Source organism: Equus asinus, chromosome 17, assembly GCF_041296235.1.
Source record: "Equus asinus isolate D_3611 breed Donkey chromosome 17, EquAss-T2T_v2, whole genome shotgun sequence".
Classification (NCBI taxonomy): Eukaryota; Metazoa; Chordata; class Mammalia; order Perissodactyla; family Equidae; genus Equus; species Equus asinus.
In genome coordinates, this window is record NC_091806.1 from 31,192,098 (window position 1) to 31,214,099 (window position 22,002).

At 46.0% G+C, this 22,002-nt stretch overlaps 2 protein-coding genes across 4 annotated transcripts in view; both read right to left on the reverse strand.

Annotated features, from left to right (window-relative positions):
• LOC123278167 (bone marrow proteoglycan-like) overlaps positions 1-11,715 on the reverse strand; it is a 59,998-nt gene extending 48,283 nt beyond the window's left edge. Inside the window, exons 1-5 of one of the 2 annotated variants that reach the window (XM_044750615.2) lie at positions 11,469-11,715; positions 9,851-10,167; positions 9,381-9,512; positions 8,751-8,862; positions 7,824-8,531 (exon numbers count right to left, since the gene is read on the reverse strand). In XM_044750615.2, the coding sequence (XP_044606550.2) occupies positions 8,473-8,531; positions 8,751-8,862; positions 9,381-9,512; positions 9,851-10,105 (558 nt within the window). In that variant the 5' untranslated portion in view covers positions 10,106-10,167; positions 11,469-11,715 and the 3' untranslated portion in view covers positions 7,824-8,472. Of the gene's footprint in view, positions 1-7,823; positions 8,532-8,750; positions 8,863-9,380; positions 9,513-9,850; positions 10,168-11,468 lie in introns of those variants that run through there. The other variant, XR_011495088.1, reaches the window with a different exon arrangement.
• Positions 46-3,883, reverse strand: LOC106827953 (proteoglycan 3-like). 2 transcript variants are annotated; one of them, XM_044750303.2, is made up of 6 exons: positions 3,816-3,883; positions 3,308-3,441; positions 2,546-2,859; positions 1,743-1,874; positions 799-910; positions 46-228 (listed from the first exon to the last, which is right to left on the reverse strand). In XM_044750303.2, exons 2-6 carry the CDS (start codon positions 3,366-3,368, stop codon positions 170-172), a joined length of 678 nt encoding a protein of 225 aa, XP_044606238.2. In that variant the 5' UTR covers positions 3,369-3,441; positions 3,816-3,883; the 3' UTR covers positions 46-169. The 2 variants fall into 2 exon arrangements, with proteins under 2 accessions (XP_044606238.2, XP_070343899.1); XM_070487798.1 differs by lacking the exon at positions 3,816-3,883 and adding an exon at positions 3,683-3,804 and having other exon boundaries at positions 51-228.
• Positions 11,716-22,002: the final 10,287 nt, after the last annotated feature.

Below are 22,002 nucleotides of genomic sequence, written 5' to 3' on the forward strand. Positions count from 1 at the left end.
CAACCCCGGGGATTCCTCCAAAGTGAGCAGTGAAGAAACCAGTCAGGAGATGCTGTGGGAAGTCTGATTTTATATCCAGGAGGGACAAGGAGACCAGCCCAGTGTCCAGGGGACAAACGGGAAGCTGTGAAGGGAGGAGGCTCCAAGGCAGGGTCTCCGTGTCACCGGCTTAGGAGGAGCAGATGAAGGGCAGACGCGTTTCGCAAGGAGCTCGTCGCCAGTAACCATCTGGGAGAACAGAGCACAGTGAGGTCAGCTGCCCATCTGAGTGTGGCTTGTGCCCCGCTCCTTCCCACCTCAGGCACCTCATACCCTCCCTTGCCTGTGTCTCAGCTGGCCAGAGGCAAAGCAGGGATGTGAACTGGAGCAGTCTTACTCCAGCGCCTATGGTCTTAGCCATTGTACTAAGCTCCCTCACATCCCTCATCCATGCTGTTGGAAGCTGGAGAACTGTCTGTCAGCCGTCCCTAATTCCACCATCTTTCCTTCATCCCTCATCCACAATTAAATTCACATCTGCTACTCTCATCTGTCGCCCTCATATCAGGAGAGGGAAAGGACGTCCCCCTACCCCAGGCCGTAAGATAGAAAGCCCGCATCTAACCCCCACACAGGACACCCCATCACCTGGTTTTGCTTTGAGGAATCCTTCCCTACATCTCAGCCCTTCTCACACAGAGGACGTTGGCTCTCCAGTTGGGGGGAGGGTGTGAGTTTCGGAAAGTGTTTGAGACAGCTCAAAAGGACAGTATGTAAGAGTCCACATTGCCCCCCTTCCCCTTTCCCAGTCCCCCTCACCTCTGCTACTCAGAGCAACACAGTTGCCTCTCCCATTTCCGGTCTCCCCTGGGGGCCAGTTTTCATAATCCCAGGTGCTCCCATCAGTCCAGCGAAATCTCCTGCGCCACCACTAGAGAAGGGATAGGCTGCATCAGAGGGCAGACGTCCAGGAAGACAGAGACAATCATGGGATCCAGAGAATGCACACCAAGCACCAAGCATCCCCTTCTGGACACTCACTATATGTATAATCTCTTCTCACTGTTCACCCAGCTAGAAGCCAGATACCCTAGAGATCCATCCCTGAGCGCAGGCAATAGCATCATCACACAGAGTAGGCTTCTCAAACTTCATTGTATATACAAATCTCCTGGGGATCTTGTTGAAATGCAGATCCTGATTCAGGAGGTCTGGGGTGCGGCCCAAGATTGTGCATTTCAAGCAAGCTACCAAGGGATGCGGACACTACTGCTTCATGGACCACCCTTGAGTAGCAAATGTGATGGCACTTATTCATCCACAATCCCGGAGCCACTCTAACAGAAGAAGGGCTCCATTGTAGACATGAGGCAAGTGAGGCTCAAGGAAGTCATTCAGCTAGTAAGTGACCAAGATGGGCGTGGAACCTATCTCGTGACACCAGTGGTGTGCTGGTAAGTGTTTAACAACCAGCTCTGGGGGAAGGTGAGAAGGCAGAGGGACTTGTAGCGGTTGCCAATTTCCTTGGTGTAAATTCATCCACCATGGGAGTTTACAAGCTACAAGCATGAAGCCACTCAACATGGAGTTGGGAAGAGATGTGCATAGTCACTGGTTCTCCTGAGCCAGTACAAGCCATCTCCAGCTCATCACCACCTGCCTAAGGTCACCTCAGCTGCTGGGATAAGACTTGAGGCTGGCAGGTGTACCCTCGAGGTGATCAGAAAGAACTTCCTGTATCTGGGAATTGGCCCCTCACTTACCCAGCCCTTCAAGATGCCTCCAATCCAGACCTGGCCTTGATTGATATCCTTGATCTTGTACTGGAGGAGATGGTTTAAGCTGGAGCTGTGTATGGAGACAAGATGGCCTTGGTAGCACCTCTCGCAGACATTCTGCAGAGAGAAGAAGAGGTGGTGTAAGAATTCACTCTCCTTTTACTCAAGTGTATGAGTCTCCAGAAGAGAGCCCTATATCCCTTTTCAGTTCAGAAAGCAGGGACCTACCTGCCCCCCTCAATCTCATCACTTGCTCCTTTTACTGCTGTCAGCAACTTCTTGCAGGAAATAATAATAATACTCAGAATCATTATAGCCCCCATTTACTGAGAGTTTACAATGACCCAGGGACTATTCTAAATACTTTCCATGTATTATCTCATGGAAACTTCACCAGAAGTCTAAGAGCTTGGAACTATATATCTCCATTTTACAAATGATGATACTGAAGCTCTGAAAAGTGAAATGACTTTCCCAGGTAACACAGCCATTGACAGGCAGAGCCAGGATTGAACACAGGTCTATCTAATACCAAAGCCTTTTGTGCAAATAAGTGGTTCTCAAAGTGCAGTCTCCAGGCAACAATATCGTCATCACCTGGGAATGTGGTATAAATGCAAACTCTTAGGCTCCTCCACAGACTTTCTAACTCAGAAATTTTGGGGAAGGGGCCCAGAAATCAGTGTTTTGGCTTTGAGAACCACTAGTCTAGATGGATATGGAAGAGAAGGTTGGATCCACACCTTTTTCTGCCATTGATCCTGCACAGTAGCTTTCCTGCCACTCACCTGAGCTTGTCTAAAGTCCTTGGGGCTTGGCACCAAAAGGTAGTTGACATTCTTGCACCCAGGATGGCCACACAAGTGTATTGTTTCCTCTTCCCTGGGGCACTGCAACTGTTCAGCCAGGGCTGCTGGGTCCAACTCCATGGACTGCTCATCCTCAAAGGTGTCTTGATTGGTGGAAGCCTCAGCTTCCTCTCCTTCTGACTGAATCACCTCCTCTGTCAGGGCCAACTCTCCCTCCTGCTCCCCTGAACCTTCCACATCCTGGGTCAGGTCTGCCTGTGTCTCTCGGATGTCCAAATGGGAGTTATCACTCTCTGGGAAGAAGAGGTAACTTGTCATCAGATAAGGTCTCCCCTCTTCCAGTGCCATGGACAGCTATGATCCCACTCAAAACTTCCTATGGACGCCACCTGGCACCAAGACTAGAAGGATCTCTGAGGTGTTGGGTGAGGCAAGAACTCTTGGGTCACGTGCACAAATGGATGAGAACCTCACTTCTGGTTGACACCACAGGTGTGTATTTTGGGGGTGGGAGAATGCACCTGTGAGAATCCCTTTGCCTACACAAGTGGATGGTTTTCCCTTGTGAAGGAGCCCAGATAGAAAGTTCAGGTCACAGTTGTGAGTCCAGGAGAAATCTTAACAGAGATGAGCTGGGTCAACTGAAGAGGGGAGGCTGTGGCCTCGGCCCCTGAGTGCAAAAACAGTGCAGAAAAGAGGAGAAAAGAGAAATATAGACGAGACGAGAAGGGGAGGACTTACCCAGATGAAGAGCAGCAACTGTCCCCAGCAGGAGAAGGGGCAGGAGCAGAGGGTGTTTCATATCTACTCAGTCTTGTGACAGGGACACAGCTCCACTTTTCCTCCCTGGGATGTCCAGTGTGTCTGCACAGCCCCTGTCACACGGCAAAGAAGAAGAGTTTGTTTAACTGGTTTATTGAAGGACAAACTAGACAGATTCCTTCTTGTCCAATGAACAGACCCTGAGCTGGAGAATCAGGGAAAGGACATTGGGGTGTCGACTCAAGGTGAAAAGTCCCCTTTTTCCTGAGAACTCCATCACTGCTCAACGTAACAACACTTAGCCCAGACCCTGGAGGAACAGGCCTGCTCAGGACCAGGGCCAATTTCACTTACAGTGGAGAAGAAGAGGGAAGAAGTGTAGCCATTAGGCTTCTAAGGACAGATATCTGTGATGTTTGCCAGATAGGGTTCTGCTTCCTCCCAAACCATGGACCCCTCCTCCATGGGAAGCCAGGGGAGCACTCACCTCCTGAGAGTCTTGGGCTCTGCTCTCAGTGTCTCTGGCTGCTGGGCCCCAGAGGCAACCCTTATACTGGGCTTTGGGGAAGTGGGAAGAGACTCAGGGTGGGGTGCGGGGCATTGGAGCTGATCAGGAGTTTGCTCAATCCTCTCCCCCCGAGCCCTGCTCTCTACTATGACTGCAGGGACCTGCCTCCTGGGGTCTACTGCAATCCACCCTGGTGTGCTTGAGAAGACCCCAGATATCTATTGTCAAGGCAAAGGTGTTTTTATTGCCCCTAAATGGCCCCAATCTGAATAATACTCCTTAATCCAAGGATCAGCTTCCCTTTGGTCAATATCCCAACAAATGGAGTGGAGAATCCAGGCATCCAGGAGACCATGAGAAGAGGAGGTAGGAGGTGAAGGGAGCCTCAGCCCCCCTTGGCCCTTATCTACAACAAGCACTTTATATGCATCACGTCCTTGAATCTTCACTTTCATCTCTATCCCATGAGAACATATGATTATCCCTATTTCACAGACATGAAAACTGAGATTCAAAGAGGGAAAGTGACTGGCTAAGATTTCACTGCAAGCAGGTGAACCAGGATTTCGAAGTCTTTTTGGCGCTAAAACTTCTGTCCCCCTTCCTCCCTCCTTTTCTCACTCTCATTCTCCCTCTCCCTCCCTTTCTCACCTTTAATGTGTGAAACACCTATGCTCTTTCTTCTGTACGGAGGATCTAGATCAAGATGCTCAGCCTTTGCACTCTATTTGGAGTCCATTCTTTGTTGTGGGGGGCTTCCCTTTGCATTGTAAGAAGTTTAGCAGCATGTCCAGTGTCTACCTACCAGAACCCAATAACACCTCTCCAAGTCATCACTATCAAAAAGGTCTCTACTTATTTCCAAATATCCTCTGGGGAGCAAAATGACTCCAGTTGAGGACCACTGATCTAGAATATGCCATTTTGTGCAACCTCAGGTCATATCTTTCCAGCAAGGAGGCAACAGCTCGAATGGAAAGCCTCAGGCAGAGTCATTCAGACATTGGTGGACCACCCTCCCCACCCCACCCCACCACCCTCCTCCCACCAGCCATCTATTACCAAGGGTCAGGACTAGGGACAAGTGAGTGAAGCAAGATTTAAGGATGCAGAAGTCAAGGCAAACAAAATTTCAATGCAATCTTCCTTAAAAGTCAAAATAAATGCAAAAATATCAAAACTTCCATCAACCAAGCTCCAGCCAAATTCAGTGCAGTCCAAGGAGAGACTAGCAAGTGCTAAGTGGTGACTTTGCTGGATATCACTGCCAAGAGCTAGTGGACTTGTCGGGGTGGAGGACTCAACTCTGTGACCTAATCGTTTTCCTCAGATCCAGCTCAGCCCCCAAGTTCTCAGGGCACCAAGAACAGGTTACCCAAAATGTGAAAAGGCCTGGATTCCTTCCTCTCCTCTGTTCGCTCAAGGCACCCACAAATGGAGAAGTATCACAGAGGTTACTTCTGGGCCTGATTGCAGAGTAACCGTCCTGGCTGTTATCTCCACAGCCCAACGGACCAGATCCTCAGTTTATCTAGCTGACTGGGGGGATTGGCCAATGCCAGGGCCCCCAAACCCTGCTCTCTGGGTTTCAAACTTCAGACCTCTTAGTGGAGGAGGGGGTAGAGGACTAAACCTCCTCCTCATTGTTTTCCTTCGTCCTGGGGCCCAGGCCAGGGGCATCATTTCACGGAGTGGTTGGGTTGAGCAGTAGAGTCAACCACTCTCTTGAACCAGCATCACAACAAGCTTTGCATGTGTTGCTTCATTTCAACATCCCTGTTTTACAGATGAGGAAATGACATCTCAGAGCACTTAAACAAGGTGCCCAAGATCACACAGCAAGTGAGAGACAGTTCTAAACCAGAGACAGGCTCCTTTTGCACTCATGACTGCCTTCCCTCTGCCTTCTCTCACTCACCTCCCTTCTCCACAGCTGGACCCTCCTCTGCCTTGACCAAGTTTTCTTTGCACACGGACCCTGGGCAAAGACATTCCAATGGCTTCCTCAGTGAGTACAGTGATGTCCATCCATTAGCTCACACAACTCATAAGAAGTATCATGTTGACCCTACTCTGTCTGACTCCCAAGTCCTCGCGTTTTTGGACACACCCAAATGTGTTACCTCCAGACACTCTAGCGAATGGTGCCAACATTTTCAACATCCATCAACTTCCAAGTCTCTGGCTTACTGTTTGCATTTATGTTCATAGGGTTTGCACACTCTGCCTCCCGAGAGTCTGTCCACCTCCACATTATGCATAGGGTGTGTCTTGCCATCTTGAGAGGCAGTGTTGTGTGATGTATAATGAAATCACAGGTCCCAGAGTCAGCCCTCTGTGTCTCAGTTTTCTCATCCGTAAACTGAGGCTAATGCCAGAACCTACCTCTAATGAGATCAGCTTCAGTACAGCTCTCAGAACTGTCCCTGGCGGATGGTGTTGGGAGTGGCACTTGTCAGGAAACCAGGGCTACAACTATGACCTTAATCTACACAGAAGCCCTGAGTGTAGATTCGGCTCTGCGCTTTGCATGATGTGAGGAGCTAGACAGGTTCCATTGTAAACACACCATCTTCCTTTCACAGAGCTTAGTTAATATCTTGTTGGTCAGGAAAAATACACACAGAAACCTGTATTTTGAAATGTAAAGCCAGTGCCCTTGTGTCATTATTTTCATGTTTTACAACTTTTTTTGTGGATGCATAACATGCATTTTGTCAAGTATGGCACACTGCTCAGGGAACTTTTACAGAGTGAATGCTCCCACCTAACTGTGCCCACAACAAGATACAGAACTTTCCTGGGAACCCAGACGTCTCCTTCATGCCCCTTCTTGACATAATCCCCCGAAGGGGATCTCCATGGACTGGAAGTCACACTTCTGTCACAACACACGCCCCCAACAGAAGAGATTTGTGAGGGACAACACAAAATCCACCTACCACTTAGCACAGAGCTTAATGCTTAATAAATGGGAGATTTTGTTACTCTTTTTATTAATATAGGAATAGAGGGAAATCATGCCTTCCCACACCAGAATATAAAGTCCATGAGGGTAAAGAGTGAAAATTCTACTTCAGCTGCATCCTCCACAGTACCCAGCACAGGGCTGAATTCATAACAGTGTTTCAGAGTTCCAGCATCTTTGAAATCAACAGACTATCATGGTACAATTACAATATTACATTGGACCTGTTTGATTTCTATCTCTTTCTCAATTTACTGTGTAAACTTGAGCAAGTAGCTTCTCCTATCTGGCCCATACTCAAAATATTAAAGGTCTTGATTGGCCTCTCTCTATGACCTTGATCCCATCTGTTATTATCTGGATTTGAGGGGTCCTGGAGGAAAGGGGCTTCAGGACACTGACCCCTTACTTTCTGCTTACCTCCCTAATGAAGAGAGGATTCAGGATGCCTTCCTTCCTCATCTCTGATTGGGACACCCTCACCTCAGCTGGCTTGGAGTCCTATGCTCCAAGATGAACCCAAGGTTAAGGGAGTCCATCCTGCCCGCCTCCCCCTGCGCCCTGCACTGTGCTCCATCCCCATAGGATCATGTCCTGGAGGGGAGAGCAGCCAATGCCTCCAGCCAAAGAATCATAATGGTTAAAGGAACATGCTCTGGAGCAGATAGTAAAACCACAGGCTTGCTTGCATCTGGGTATTCAGCCTTGAGAAAATCTTTTAACAGGTCATCCCTTCTCTGAGCCTGGCTCTGTAAGATGGGATAATAATTATGGATCACACAAGGTCATCTCTGTATAGTGCCTGCCACAGTAGGGGGTCATTTGTATGTACACTGTGTGGTAACAGTTAGTGGCTATTGTTGTACTTATATTATAAACAACTGTGTGTTCCAGAACAGTAGGGGGCTGTGTCCTAACATATTCCCAGGCCTTATATAGGGTTGAACATATAGCAGGTTGTGTGATATTGGGTATCCCAAGGAGCAGATCCTAAGTCAAGAATTTGTGTGCAAATTTATTTGGGAGGTGCAAGGGTACTAGTAGCAAAGAGAATAATTCACAAGAAAATATGTATTTTAAAGACAGCTACCTCCATGGGTAGCTGGAAGTTAATTCCACTGGGAAATGGTACCCAGGTCATCCCTTAGAATTATTCCCCCCGAGGACTGGGGTGCTCAGATACCCACTCCTGAGAGTTGTCGGCTGTACCTGGGTCATGTTAATTTCTTAGCACATTAAGGTAAGCACAGTCTGTAGGAGAGAGAGGCCAGGACATTGAGGGTCCACCGTGAAAGATTAAAGAGAAATGGATGGGGTCCTGGCAGAACCTGTACATAGGCGCCCGGTAATTTGGTGCTGTATGAAAAGAGCTAGCTGAGCCCATACCTCTGTCTTCAGGATGGCCTCACCGACCCCATCCCATATTTCATGCTCCGTGACAGTGATAACTTCTGGTCCCTTTCATGACGGACAGTGGAATAGGGAATCATTGTAGGACACAAAGTTCATGAGTGGGGCTAAGCCGAGTGGATCAAGGATCAGAGGAAAAATAAATCAATTTCAGCAAAGCAATTTTACTGCTGAGGGTGAAGTGGAGGGGGAGCCAGGCAGGCGAGAGGAGGCAGTGTCCTAGGAGAGGGCAGCTCTGAAGTCTTAGTTAGGTTCCGCTCAGTGGGAACAGACAAAGGGGAGGACTGCGTCACATTGAGATAGTCTCCAGCGACCTCCTGTGAAGGCAGAACCAGAAGGGGCCTTCAGCCTCTTGTTTCCCCTGACTCGGCTCCAGGAGTCTTCACTCCCCACCCCACCCCACATTCCAGTGGAGATGAAGTCTGTACATTCAGGAGGCGTCTCCCTTGAAGGGTCCCGCTCTTCCTCGCAACTCCTCTAGGAGCCCATCTCACCTCCCCAGGCCTTTTCAGATTTCATCCCCACTCTCACCTCACCTTGGGTATACATGGAAACACAGTTGCCACCACAGGCCGAAGGCTGGCCAGCAGCCCAGAACCAAAAATCCCAGGCACTGCCATCCATCCAGTAAAAGCTCCTGCAGCTACCCTACAGGATAGAGGAGGGAGAAGGTGGGTTGGAGCATGAGGCAAAAGGAAGACAGGTAATAGAGCTGGCACTTTCCCTGTCTGGTCCTCCTGCTGTCTGCCAGGTATTTTCCTTGACTATTGGACCATGATGGACACTGCTCTGGTCAACCGAAATGTTGATCCACAGTGATCATCACCATCACACTCTATGCATCCCTGTGATGCATTCATCATTCTGGCCCTAACAAGAGGTGGGACAGGAGTTTCAACCACATCCTAGAAATGAGGAACCAGGCTCACAGTCCTGCCCAAGTCATAGAGACAGTCAGAGGCTGAGCAGAACTTGAACCCAAACCTCCTCGTTCTAAATCCTTGGCTCTTCCTGATACCTAGGTAGCCCCTTTGATGTCTTGCCCAGGTGTCCGTTTATCCCCAGTTCTTCAGGGGATCATAGAGCAGAAGTACAAAGAAATCTTCAGTAAGTTGTGCACTGACTGGGGTCGGGAGAGGCTCCCTTAGAGCTGGGACCCGTCTTACTGGATATTTGGCTGCACCGCCAATCCAGACTTGACCCTGGTTGAGAAATCTGGCTTCGGACTGGATCTTGTCGTTACAGGTGTGGTCATGGATGGAGATGAGGAAGCCCCCATAGCACCTCCGGCAAGTATCCTGCAAGCCAGGATAAAAGAGGAAAATGAAGTGCCCATCCCACAGGAATTCACACTACCTTAGTGCTGGGTCTCCAAGTCTCCACAATTCATTCCCCCACTCCCCACACCAACCCCACAGCCATTTGAAGACTGGAGATCAAAACACAACTTCTGTTTCCACATGATCGACAACTCTTATCCCCCTTACCCGCCTCTAACACCTCTGAGGGCCTCAGCGCATGCTGGCACCCCCAGGGTCCTCAGTGAGGAGAATAAACAGTGAGACAGAGGCCGGAGACATCTCCTCCATGCACTCCTCCCCACCCCAGGCATCAGTCTCAGCCACAGGCCACTCACGTAAGCTTGATTATATGACATGGCTGTCGACACCACAATAAATTGGCAGGTCTTGCATCCAGGGGCGCATTTCAGTTTGACTGTATCCTCTTCCTTAGGGCACTGAAAGTCTTTGTCCACATCTTCAAGGGCTGAGACAGACTTGACAAGCCCCTCTTCCTCAGGGGCATCTTCTCTTCCAGAGCCCCCCTCCTCCTCTCTCTTCGTCAGCGTCAGTCCCTCCATAGGAGGCTCCATTGCCCCATGTTCTGACATCTCCCTATCCTGAGACAGGGTGTCATCTCCCAAGGGGCTCTCAAAGATGAATGCTTCAGTCCCTGACAGAGAGAAAGGCCAATTGCACCTCCTTCACATCTCTCTCTGTTCCTCCACAGAACCATGGACAGTTCCGACCTTGCCCTAGGCATCTGAGGCTTCAGCCTTGGAAACAGAGGAACTTGAAACAAGCCTCCATGAGGAGAACCCAGTCTCCCACATGAGGTCATGGTGTTAAGAGCAAGGTCTTAGCGTCAAGGGGTTGTGGGTTTGTGTACTGATTCCATCGTCTACTAGCTTTACTTTATTTGTGATATGTGTGTACAAATGGGCAAGCTCCCAAGGGGAGCTCGTGGGGATGATATGAGGATTAAAGGAGATGATGCACAGAAAATGTTTAGCACAGTGCACTCAGTGAGCTCAAAGTAAAAGGAAGTCATTATTGTGATCATCATTAACATTATGAAGAAAGGACAAAACTGAGAATATCATACTATAACCAAGACTGCAGATATACGGATGCCCTGAAGAGTCCCTTTAACTCCAGGCTCTAGAGACCCTGCTCTGTTAAAGGCAGAGATCCTGAAATAGGGGATAGCCAGAGAAGGAGGTGACTTTGTGACTCTCACCTTATGTAATGTAGAAAGGAGCAAAGGAGAGAAAGAAAGACTGAAAACCAAAGAGACTTACTTAGATGAAGTAGATGAAGAGCTGAAACTGCCCCCAAATAGAAGAGCCAGAAGTAGGGGGAGTTTCATCTTGACTTTGTCCAGAAATGGAGGATACAGTTTGTCATAAACATACACAATCACAGCAACACCATTAGGGGACCTTGGAGTTAGCTTGAGAAAGAGTAGGCATGAATAGAAGTCAGGATGGACCAGAAAAGCTAATGCTGAGCCCAGCCCCTGAGGCTCCAGGAAGTAAGAATAGAATGAATCAGACAATGAGGGACAGCAAGGTTGGCTTTCTTGTGGACTTGAGTGTGAATAAGGAAGTTATTACTTTTACTTTTTGTACTTAATGGGCCCCTCACAGTCTCTGAAACAAAGAAGATCCAGAAACAATGATTATTGGCCTTCCTAGGAGTACACAGCACTTAGAAAGTGGGTTCCCTCCTCAAAGCTCAAGGAGCCACATGTGCATCGCTGCATTCCGCAGACAAGGAGAGCTTTGGCATACCTCAGAAGGAATTGAAAGGTAGAGGATGAGAATTCCTGTCCCTGCTGACACCCGTGCAACCTGACAGCTGCACACAGTGCCATCCAGCCCTCCAGAACCTCCCAGTCCAGGCCAGACGTGTCCCAAGAGATTGAAAATTTACTTGGAACCAGTTCCACTATACCAGAAAGCGCTTACTTACCAAGAAGTGTTCCTGGGTCCGGAGGAGTTCCCAAATCTCAGATCTTCCATTGCTCCGTCCCACATTGACATTTTATATAGTGGCCTTGGAGGAAGTTCCCCAGAGGAAGAAACTTTTGCCACAGCCTGAAGGATGTGAGAGGGCTGATAAGAACCCCGATTTCTTCACTTCCCTAGGAAGCCCACTCATTGCCTTCCAGCTTCTCTCCTGTCACCCTTTTCAGGAACCTGGAGGCCATTCTAAGATCGCTCAGAGCCAGTGGTTCCTATCCTGTACTGCATTTCAGAATATCCTTTGGAGCTTGTCCAAAACGCACCGCTCTCCTGCTTTACTGGTGGGAATGTGAACTGCCACAGATGTTTTGGAAATGAATCTTCCAATACGTAGTAAAAGCAAAAGTATCATTTGATCAATTTCAGTCTTGGAGACTCTCCTTTGGGAAGAAAAGCACCTGTAAGTAAGAACACTTTTACAAAGTTGTGTATTGCTTTACAGTTTGTAGAAATGAAAGTTTCCACGGCAACAAGGAGCTGACTCCCAGCTGGATGGATTGGTAGTGAATAGAAAGAAAGGAAACAGGGGCATTCCAGGTGGAAGGAGCAACATGAGCAAAGGTGTGGAGGTGGGGCGACCTTGGCACATGCACAGGACAGTGTCCTCTCCTTCATAACTGATGCTAACAGGGTACACAACGGAAAGGACTGGGAAAAACAGGGAAGAATACATCCCATCTTAAACCAAGGAATGGAAATGTCCTTCCTCTGTATTCACTGATCTCCTTGAGGAGATCGAAGCAGAAGTCAAGGGAATGACTCAACAAGAAACCAGACAGAAGCTTTGAGCTGCCTCCTGCTCACTTCCCTCCATAAGCCTTGCCTGCAGGGCCACTTTGCATGTTGGACAGAGCTACTGCAGTCAATGACAAGATGGAGCTGATTCTAGGAGGTCAGATGGCCGCTCAGGCACCTCTACCCCAAGGAAAGTCTCCTGTAGGTCACACAATCCACAATCTGAAAGCCACAGTTTAGTGACCCTGGAAATTCCATTTCATGAACATCCAGTGGAGGTATGGAGCAATGGCTGAGGGTGTGTGTTCTGGAGTCTGACAGTCCAGGTTTGAATCTAGGATCTATCACTTACTACCTGTGTGACCCTGGACAACATCCTTCACCTCTCTGTACTTCATACCATCGTTTATAAGGTGGGGATAACAGTACCTACCTCACTAGGTAGTCAGTATGCAGTGGACATACTGTGAGCTGCCTGACTCCGTTACCACCTTCCTGAGGTTTCTGGAACTCCTCCTCCTATGGATCTTGGTGGGGAGCGGCCTCTCATTATTGAAGATGAAAGAGCCAAATAGGTTCCCAGCCTCCTTTACAGCTAAGGAATATGACTCCGCTCTGTTGAACAGAAGAATCCGTTCAAGTCTTTGAAACTGGACCTAATGACCAAAAAGTGGGGGCCACGAATACCTCTCTCTGGTTGTGGCAGTGGCAATATCACATTCCTGGCACTGCAGTGGCCATAGTGTTAGAAGATGGATCCATTGTCCCTATGGTCCCAGCCACAGGGTCTGAATTATAGCAGCGGCAGTGGGGTCCTCACCTGACCTGTCCTGTGTCCTGGTTTTGGCCCCAAGTCTGCTTCTGTAGCCCTTCCTGCACTTCTATTAGCTACCTCACTTCCTTTTAGCAAACTCATTTTTCTACTCAGGTCAACCAGGGAGAGTTTCTTTTGCCTGCCACTAACATCCCTGAGCGATGCAGGAACTGACATTTAGTTATTGCTCAACAAATGACAGCTACTCATCTTAATAGGAAGAAGTGATCAGGGTCTTTCGGGCTGGCTCACGTTAATCAAACTCTCCAATGTCTATATCTGGCCCCAATAACTTAATTTAAGTTGACCTATGCCAACAAGGGGCCCACTTGCCTGGGCCCTCTGATCAGTGCGTTCTCTCCTTGTATCATAAACTACAGTGTGTTCAGTAGACCTAAATTTTTTTTTATTGAAGTTATGATAGGTTAAAACATTGTGAAATTTCAGTTGTACATTCTCATTTGTCAGGGAGCTTATAGGTGCACCACTTCACCCTTTGTGCCCATCCATCACCCCCCTTTCACCTGGTAACCACTAATCTGTTCTCTTTGTCTTTGTGTTTCTTTATCTTCCACGTATGAGTAGAGTTATACAAAGTTTGTCTTTCTCTATCTGGCTTATTTTGCTTAACATAACACTCTCAAGGACCATCCATGTTGTTGTGAATGGGACTATTTTATCCTTTTTTGTGGCTGAGTAGTATCCCATTTTATGTATATGCCACATCTTCTTTATCCAGTCATCAGTCAATGGGCACTTATGTTGCTTCCATATCTTGGCTATTGTGAGTAATGCTTCGATGAATATCAGGGTGCATTCATCTCTTTGAATTGCTGATTTCAAGTTCTTTGCATAGATATCCTGTGGTGAGATGGCTGGGTCATATGGTATTCCTATTTTTACTTTTTTGAGAAATCTCCATACTGTTTTCCATAGTGGATGCGCCAATTTGCATTCCCACCAGCAGTGTATGAGGGTTCCTTTTTCTTCACAACCTCTCCAACATTGATTTTCTGTTTTGGTTATTTTAGCCATTGTAATGGGTATAAGGTGATATCTTAGTGTAGTTTTGATTTGTATTTCCCTGATCAGTGATGATGAGCATCTTTCCATGTACCTATTAGTCATCTGTATATCTTTGGAGAAATGTCTGTTTATAGCTCGTGCCCATTTTTTGATCAGGTTATTTGATTTTTTGTTGTTGAGTTGTGTGTGTTCTTTATATATTATGGAGATTAACCCTTTGTCGGATATACGACTTGAAAATATTTTTATCCAGTGGTGGGTTGTGTTTTTGTCTCAGTCCTAGTTTCCCTTGCCTTGTAGATCCTGTTTAGTCTGATGAAGTTCCAATTGTTTATTCTTTCTATTGTTTCCCTTGTCTGAGAAGACATGGTGTCCGAAAAGATCCTTTTAAGACTGATGTCAAAGAGGATACTGCCTATATTTTCTTCTAGAATGCTTATGGGTTCAGGTCCTACCAGTAGGTCTTTGATCCATTTGGAGTTTATTTTTGTGAGTGGTGTAAATGAATTGTCCATTTTCATTCTTTTACATGTGGCTGTCCAGTTTTCCCAGCACCATTTGTTGAACAGAGTTTCTTTTCTCCATTGTAGGCCCTCAGCTCCTTTCTTGAGGATTAACTGTCCATAGATGTGTGCTTTTATTTCTGGGCTTTCAATTCTGTTCCATTGATCTGTGCGCCTGTTTTTGTACTAGGACCATGCTTTTTTGATTACTATAGCTTTGTAGTACATTTTGAAGTGAGGGATTGTGACGCCTCCAGCTTTGTTCTTCTTTCTCAGGATTGCTTTAGCAATTCAGGGTCTTTTGTTGCCCCATATGAATTTTAGGATTCTTTGTTCTATTTCTGTGAAGAATGTCCTTGGGATTGTGATTGGGATTGCGTTGAGTGTGTAGATTGCTTTAGGTAGTATGGACATTTTAACTATGTTTATTCTTCCAATCCATGTGCATGGAATGCCTTTCCATCTCTTTATGTCTTCATCAATTTCGTTAAGGAAAGTCTCGTAGTTTTCACTGTTTAGGTCTTTCACTTCCTTGGTTAAATTTATTCCGAGATATTTTATTCTTTTCGTTGCAATTGTGCATGGGATTGTGTTCTTGAGTTCTCTTTCTGTTAGTTTATCTTAGAGTATAGAAATGCTACTGATTTACATAAGTTGATTTTGTACCCTGCAACCTTGCTGTAATCGTTAATTACTTCTAGTAGCTTTCCAATGTGTTTTTTTAAGGTTTTCTATATAAATTATCATGTCATCTGCAAACAGTGAGAGTTTCACTTCTTCCTTGCCTATTTGGATTCCTTTTATTTCTTTTTCCTGCCTAATTGCTCTGGCCAAAACCTCCAGGACTCTGTTGATTAAGAGTGGTGAGAGTTGGCACCCTTGTCTTGTTCGTGTGCTCAGAGGGGTGCTTTCAGTTTTTCCCCATTTAGTATGGTGTTGGCTGTGTGTTTGTGATATGTGTTCCATACTATGTTGAAGTACTTTCCCTCTTATCCATTTCATTGAGAGATTTTATCATAAATGGCTGTTGTATCTTGTCAAATGCTTTCTCTGGGTCTACTGAGATGATTACGTGGTTGTTGTTCCTCATTTTGTTAGTGTGCTGTATCACGTTGATTGACTTGCAGATGTTGAACCATCCCTGTGTCCCTGGTATAAATCCCACTTGTTCATGGTGTATGATCTTTTTAGTGTATTGCTGTATTTGGTTTGCCAATATTTTGTTGAGGATTTTTGCATCTATTTTCATCAGAGATATTGGCCTGTTGCTTTCCTCCTTGTATTGTCCTTGTCTGGCTTTGATGTTGGCCTGGTAGAATGCGTTAGAAAGTGCTCCATCTTCCTCAATTTTCTGGAATAGTTTGAGAAGAATAGGTACTAAATCTTCTTTGAATGTTTGGTAGAATTCTGCAGAGAAGCCACCTGGTCGTGGACTTTATTTTGGGGGAGGTTTTTGATTACTGTTTCAATCTCTTTACTTGTGATTGGTCTATTCAGATTCTCTTTCTTCCTGACTCAGTTTGGGGAGGTTGTAAGAGTCTACAAATTTATCCATTTCTTCTAGGTTGTCCAATTTGTTGGCAGATACTTTTTCATATTATTCATATTATTCTCTTATAATCTTTTGTAATTCTGTGGTATCAATTTCTCCTCTTTCTTTTCTGATTTTATTTATTTGAGTCTTCTTTTTTTGTTAGTGAGCCTGGCTAAAGGTTTGTCACTTTTGTTTATTTTCTCAAAAAACCAGCTCTTCATTTCATTGATCCTTTCTACTGTCATTTTTGTTTCGATTTCATTTATTTCTGCTGTAATTTTTATTATTTCCCTCCTTCTACTGACTTTGGGTTTTGTTTGTTCTTTTTCTAATACTGTTAGGTGTAGTTTGAGGTTGCTTATTTGAGACTTTTCTTGTTTATTGAGGTGAGCCTGTATTGCAATGAATTTCCCTCTTGGGATCGCTTTTGCTGCATCCCAAATGAGATGGTATGATGTGTTTTCATTTTCACTTGTCTCCAGATAATTGATTTCTCCTTATTTCTTCAATGATCCATTGGGCATTCAATATTGTGTCGTTTAATCTCCACATCTTTGCCCCTTGTCTAGCTTTATTCTTGTAATTGATTTCTGGTTTCATAGCATTATGGTTGGAAAAGATGCTTGATATTATTTCAATCCTCTTGAATTTCTTGAGGCTTGCTTTATTTCCCAACGTATGCTCTATCTTTGAGAATGTTCCATGCACACTTGAGAAGAATGTGTAACCTGCTGTTTTTGGATGGAGTGTTCTATATATATTTATGAAGTCCATCTGGTCTACTTTTTCATTTATTTCTACAATTTCCTTGCTGACTTTCTGACTAGATGATCTATCCATTGGTGTTAGTGGACAGTTGAGGTCCCCTACTGTTATTGTATTGTTGTTGATATCTCCTTTTACTTTTGCTAATAGTTGCATTATGTAATTTGCTGTTCCTGTTTTGGGTGTATATATATTTACAAGTGTTATGTCTTCTTAATGGAGTGTCCCTTTTATCATTATGAAGTGCCCCTCTTTGTCTCTCTTTACCTGTTTTGCCTTGAAGTCTATTTTGTCTGATATAACTATGGTAATACCTGCTTTCTTACGTTCACTATTAGCTTGGAGTATCATCTTCCATACCTTCACTCTGAGTCTATGTCTGTCTTTGGGGCTGAGGTGTGTTTCCTGGTGGCAGCATATTGTTTGGTCTTGTTCTTTAATCCATCCTGCTACTCTGTGTCTTTGATTGGAGAATTCAATCCACTTACATTTAGAGAGATTATTCAATTGTGGGGGGCCTAGTGCTGCCTTTTTATCACTCATTTTTCAGTTCTCCTGCATTTGCTTTGTTTCTTGTCCCATGAATTTTAGACTACCAATTCATTTAGGCAGTTTTCCACGTTGGATTTCGTCTTATTTTTAATTTGTGTCTCTGTTCTGATTATTTCCTTGGTGGTTTCCATGTTCTTTGTATAAAACATCTCATAGATGAGATAGTCCATTTTCTCATAGCCTCTTATTTCCTTAGACTAAGCCAGTTCCATACCTTTCCTCTTCCCTTTCTAAGTTGTTATTGTCACATTTCTTTTCTTCTTGTGTTGTGAGCTTGTGGTCAAAATCACCAGACTATGTTTATTCTTGGTGTTTTCCTTCCCTTTCTCTTCAATGTTATGCTTAAGCATTTGCTAACCTGTTCTGATGGAGAGCTGTGATTGTCTGATTTTGCCTTTCTACTTATATCCTTTGCTCAGGGTTTGGTAACCCCGTTCCTTTTTTTTTTTTTTTTCAAGTATGAGGGCTTTCCTGAGAATTTCTTATAGAGGGGGTCTTGTGGCAATGAACTCCCTTAACTTTTGTTTATCTTGGAAAGTTCTTATTTCTCCTTCACATTTGAAGGATATTTTCATTGGATAGAGTATTCTCGGCTGCCAGTTTTTGTCTTTCACAATTTTGAATATATCATTCAACTCTCTCCTAGCCTGTAAGATATCTGCTGAAAAATCTGCTGACAGCCTCATAGGGGAATCCTTTGTAGGTTATTGTCTTCTCCTTTGCTGCCCTTAATATTTTTCTTGTCATTGACTTTTGCAATCTTCACTACTATCTGCCTTTGGATTGGACAATTTACATTGATAACGTTTAGAGATCTATTGGATTCTGTCACATGGATTTCCAGCTCCTTCCCCAGGTTTGGGAAGTTCTCAGCTATTATTTCTTTGAACAAGCTTTCTGCTCCATTCTTCTTCTCTTCTCCCTCTGGGATACTTATAATCCTTGTGTTGCATTTTCTACTTGAGTCAGATATTTCTTGGAGAATTTCTTCATTTCTTTTTAGTCTTAGTTCTCTCTCCTCCTCTATCTGAAGCATTTCTATATTCCTATCCTCCAAACTGCTAATTCAGTCCTCCATATTATCAGCTCTATTGTTCAGGGAGTCTAGATTCTTCTTAATCTCCTCTATTGTGTTTTTCATCTCCAACATTTCTGATTGTTTCTTCTTTATGGTATCAAGCTGTTTTGTGATGTAGCTCCTGAACTGATTGAGTTTTCTATCTGTATTCTCTTTTAACTCATTCAGGTTTTATTTTATTTTATTTTATTTTTGTGGAAGATTAGCCCTGAGCTAACATCCGCCACCAATCCCCCTCTTCTTGCTGAGGAAGACTGACCCTGAGCTAACATCCATGCCCATCTTCCTCTACTTTATATGTGGGAGGCCCACCACAGCATGGCTTGACAAGCAGTGTGGAGGTCCTCACCCGGCATCTGAACCAGCAAACCCCAGGCTGCGAAAGCAGAATGTCTGAACTTAACCACTGAACCTCTGAGCCGGCCCCTCTTTGAGCTTTTTAATGATAGCTATGTTGGATTCTTTGTCATTTAGACTACAGATTTCTGTGTTTTGGGGATTGTTTTCTTGGTACTTGTCATTTTCCTTCTGTTCTGGAGATTTAATCTATTTTTTCATACTGCTTTATGGTGTGGATTTGTGCCTCTGCAGAGAGACAGAGTTTGGTTGCTGCATTCACTTGCTGCCACTGTGAGGGAAGGGGCATCAGCCATGTAATCTGCACTGACCAGGAGCCCTGTCAGCAGTTCCTGACCTAGCCTGGGCCACTGCTCAGGATTGCAGTGGCCCTGGGGGGTCTACTGTAAACTGGGTTAACAATCACACGGGAGCTTTGGGTTGCTGTAGTCTGGTTCCAAAGACCCGCCTAGACATGCTCCCTCCTTAGGGACTGCAGTAGTGTTATGCACTTTCATGGTAGGCGGGAGCTGGTTCACCCTGACTTGCAACCCTGCTGCCATCAGGACCTGCTGGATCTCACTTGCCCACTCTGGGCCACAGCAGAGCCAAGGGGGTTTAATGCAGCCAATCGGCAGCTCACCCAGCCATGCCACTTCTGCTCCTAGGTCGCCCAGCCTTTGTGCTTGGTGAGTGGGGCCTCTCCACTAGGGCCTAGCAGAGACTCTCCCTGGGGCCACCATGAGACTGTGAATTTTCCCATCGGACTGAGGAGAAATCACGCTGGGGCTCCAGATTGTCCCCACCCACTCATGCGGTCCCACTGGATCTCACTTGCCCCCTCTAGGGCACAACAGAGCTATGGGTGTTTAATGTAGACCTAGATTTTTAATTGGAACAAAAAGCTGGAGGTCTTGCAGTTCAGTGACTTTGAGCAAGGAGACCTGATGCCCATCGTCTCTACTCCAGCCTCAGATCTGCCCCCTTTCCCCAAGAAGTGTTAGATGAATACTGCAAGATCCCAAGTCTGACGATTCCCCTCTTCTGGCCGCAAAGTTACTATAGCACCTGGATGTCCCTAAGCAGACTTGGTTACCCATTTCCATATCAGCATTCCCATGGAGGATCCTAAGAGACCAACCCTGCATTTCATCTTTCCTAATCTTATTCTCAGAGACTCATTCCAACTTTGGGTTCATGGGGGAGTTGGCTGTAGCCCTGATGCAGCCTGTCCAGGCGAACACTTGGCACTGAGGGGTCTCCCATGGCACAAGTTGCGCTGCTGCACAACACGTGTGCAGAGCACTGAGTAGAGGTCACCTTGATTATGGTGGCCAATACCAAGGAGCTCAAGTTTACATCCTTCCCATGACCAACACACAGCAGCTTGAAGACAGAAAGCTCTACAGCTCCAGATACCAATATCACACTGTTTAGCCCTCACGCTAACCTGCATCCTTCCCCACACCCTGCCCCAGGGTTTATCAACCTGGAAGTGATGAGTGAGTTCAAGGGGCCATGGATTCTCCAATCCGATGATTGGACAACATATGCTGTGATGTTCCTGGGGTAAGGATCCAAACCTCCCATGACACTCTTTTATGGGCTCCCAAAAGGAAACGGATCTCTACATTTACTGAATGATTTCTTCTCAAATCTCATCTAAAATTTGTCCATTGCCAGGAATGACCTCTAAACTTCTTCACCAAAAAAGTCCTGCTTGGCCCTTCAGATAGTCAGAATTCTAAGATATCCTCCAAGCTCCCTCCCCTACCCCCATACACACATGCTGCACAATCCCTGGGACTTTAAATATGATTTATTTTTACTCCTGTGGTTGTGTTATGTTATACGGTAGAGTCCAATTTAGGAAAGGGGGATTATCCAGGGTGCGTCTGGCCTAATCACGGGAGCCCTTCAAAGTGACAGAGCTCTTCCTGAAGTCACAGATTCCACATGTGAGGGAGATTCAACTTGAGGGAGATTCTCCACTGCTGGCTTTGAGAATGGAGGGGGCCATGTGGCAAGGAATGTGGGCAGCCTCTAGGACCTGAAAGCACCCCCCATCTGACAGCCAGCAGGGAAACAGAGACCCCAGTACTACAAGTACAAGGAGCAGAGTTCTGCTACAACTAGGCGAGCTTGAAAAAAGACCCTGAACTCTAGATGAGACCCCAGCCCAGCCAACACCTTCATTTTAGCCTTGTGAGATCCTGAGCTGAAAACCCAGCCATGCTGTGCTCACTTCTGACATATAGAACTGTGAGCTTATAAAGGTATGTCATTTAAAGCCACTAAATTTGTGTCAACTTGTCATGCAGCATAGAAGACTAATACAGCCCTCAAGGCCCATTTTCCTCCCAGGAGGAAACTGATAGTTGGTGCAGTTGGTGGGAAAGGGCAGGGCTGATTGACACAGAGGAGTGTCCCAAAGGAATGGATTTGAGGACTTCCTGGAAAAGATCCCAGGGATAGCAGATCAGAAAGCACAGACAGAGAAAAAGAGAAGTTCTGTTCAAGGCAGATGTCCCACCACCCTTCCTTTCAGATCATAACAGTTTGGGAAGTCACTTCTAGTTCCAAGCTCTGCTCTCAGATTCCTGATGGACCTCAGGGACCAGACATTCAAGGCTGATCAGCTGGATGCTGACTGGGCTTGGCCAATATCCCTGTGGGGCAGATAAGATGTGATGAAAGGTCTGAGATCATCCAGGGGTGAGCAGCCCAGGAGATAGAGACCTGGACCGTTGTTCTGTGAAATCAGCCTCAACATCAGTTCCTGAGACACTTCTCCATTTCAATGTTCCAACGATTGACATAGACCAACAATACTGGCACTGGAAGGGCCCTTAGAGGTGATCCAGTCCAGTCTCCATGTCTCACATGTGGAAAGTGCCTGAACTGCACTCAGATGCCTTGAATCCAGTTCAGTATTCTTCCTGCACCCTCTGTGAGATTACCCTCCTTCCCCTCCAGGCACCTTCTTCCCCTCCAGGCACCTCCATGCCCTTCAGGCACCTCCTCTCCCAGAGACTTCCTACACACAAGGCTGGAAGGAATGTGTCTTCGCAGTCAGTGCCTCCCCCTGCACCACCTTCTTCCTTCAATATATCCCTAGTCCGTCTACCTCTTTGACCT

What these genes read in the sequence shown, in the direction of transcription:
- LOC106827953 (XM_044750303.2), bottom strand. Translation starts at nt 3,368, where the DNA reads ATGAAACACCCTCTGCTCCTGCCCCTTCTCCTGCTGGGGACAGTTGCT. An exon ending in AGTTGCTGCTCTTCATCTGG is followed by an intron (nt 2,860 to 3,307) that starts GTAAGTCCTCCC and finishes TCTTCTTCCCAG; the next exon opens with AGAGTGATAACTCCCATTTG. An exon ending in TGTTGCTCTGAGTAGCAGAG is followed by an intron (nt 229 to 798) that starts GTGAGGGGGACT and finishes CTGTTCTCCCAG; the next exon opens with ATGGTTACTGGCGACGAGCT.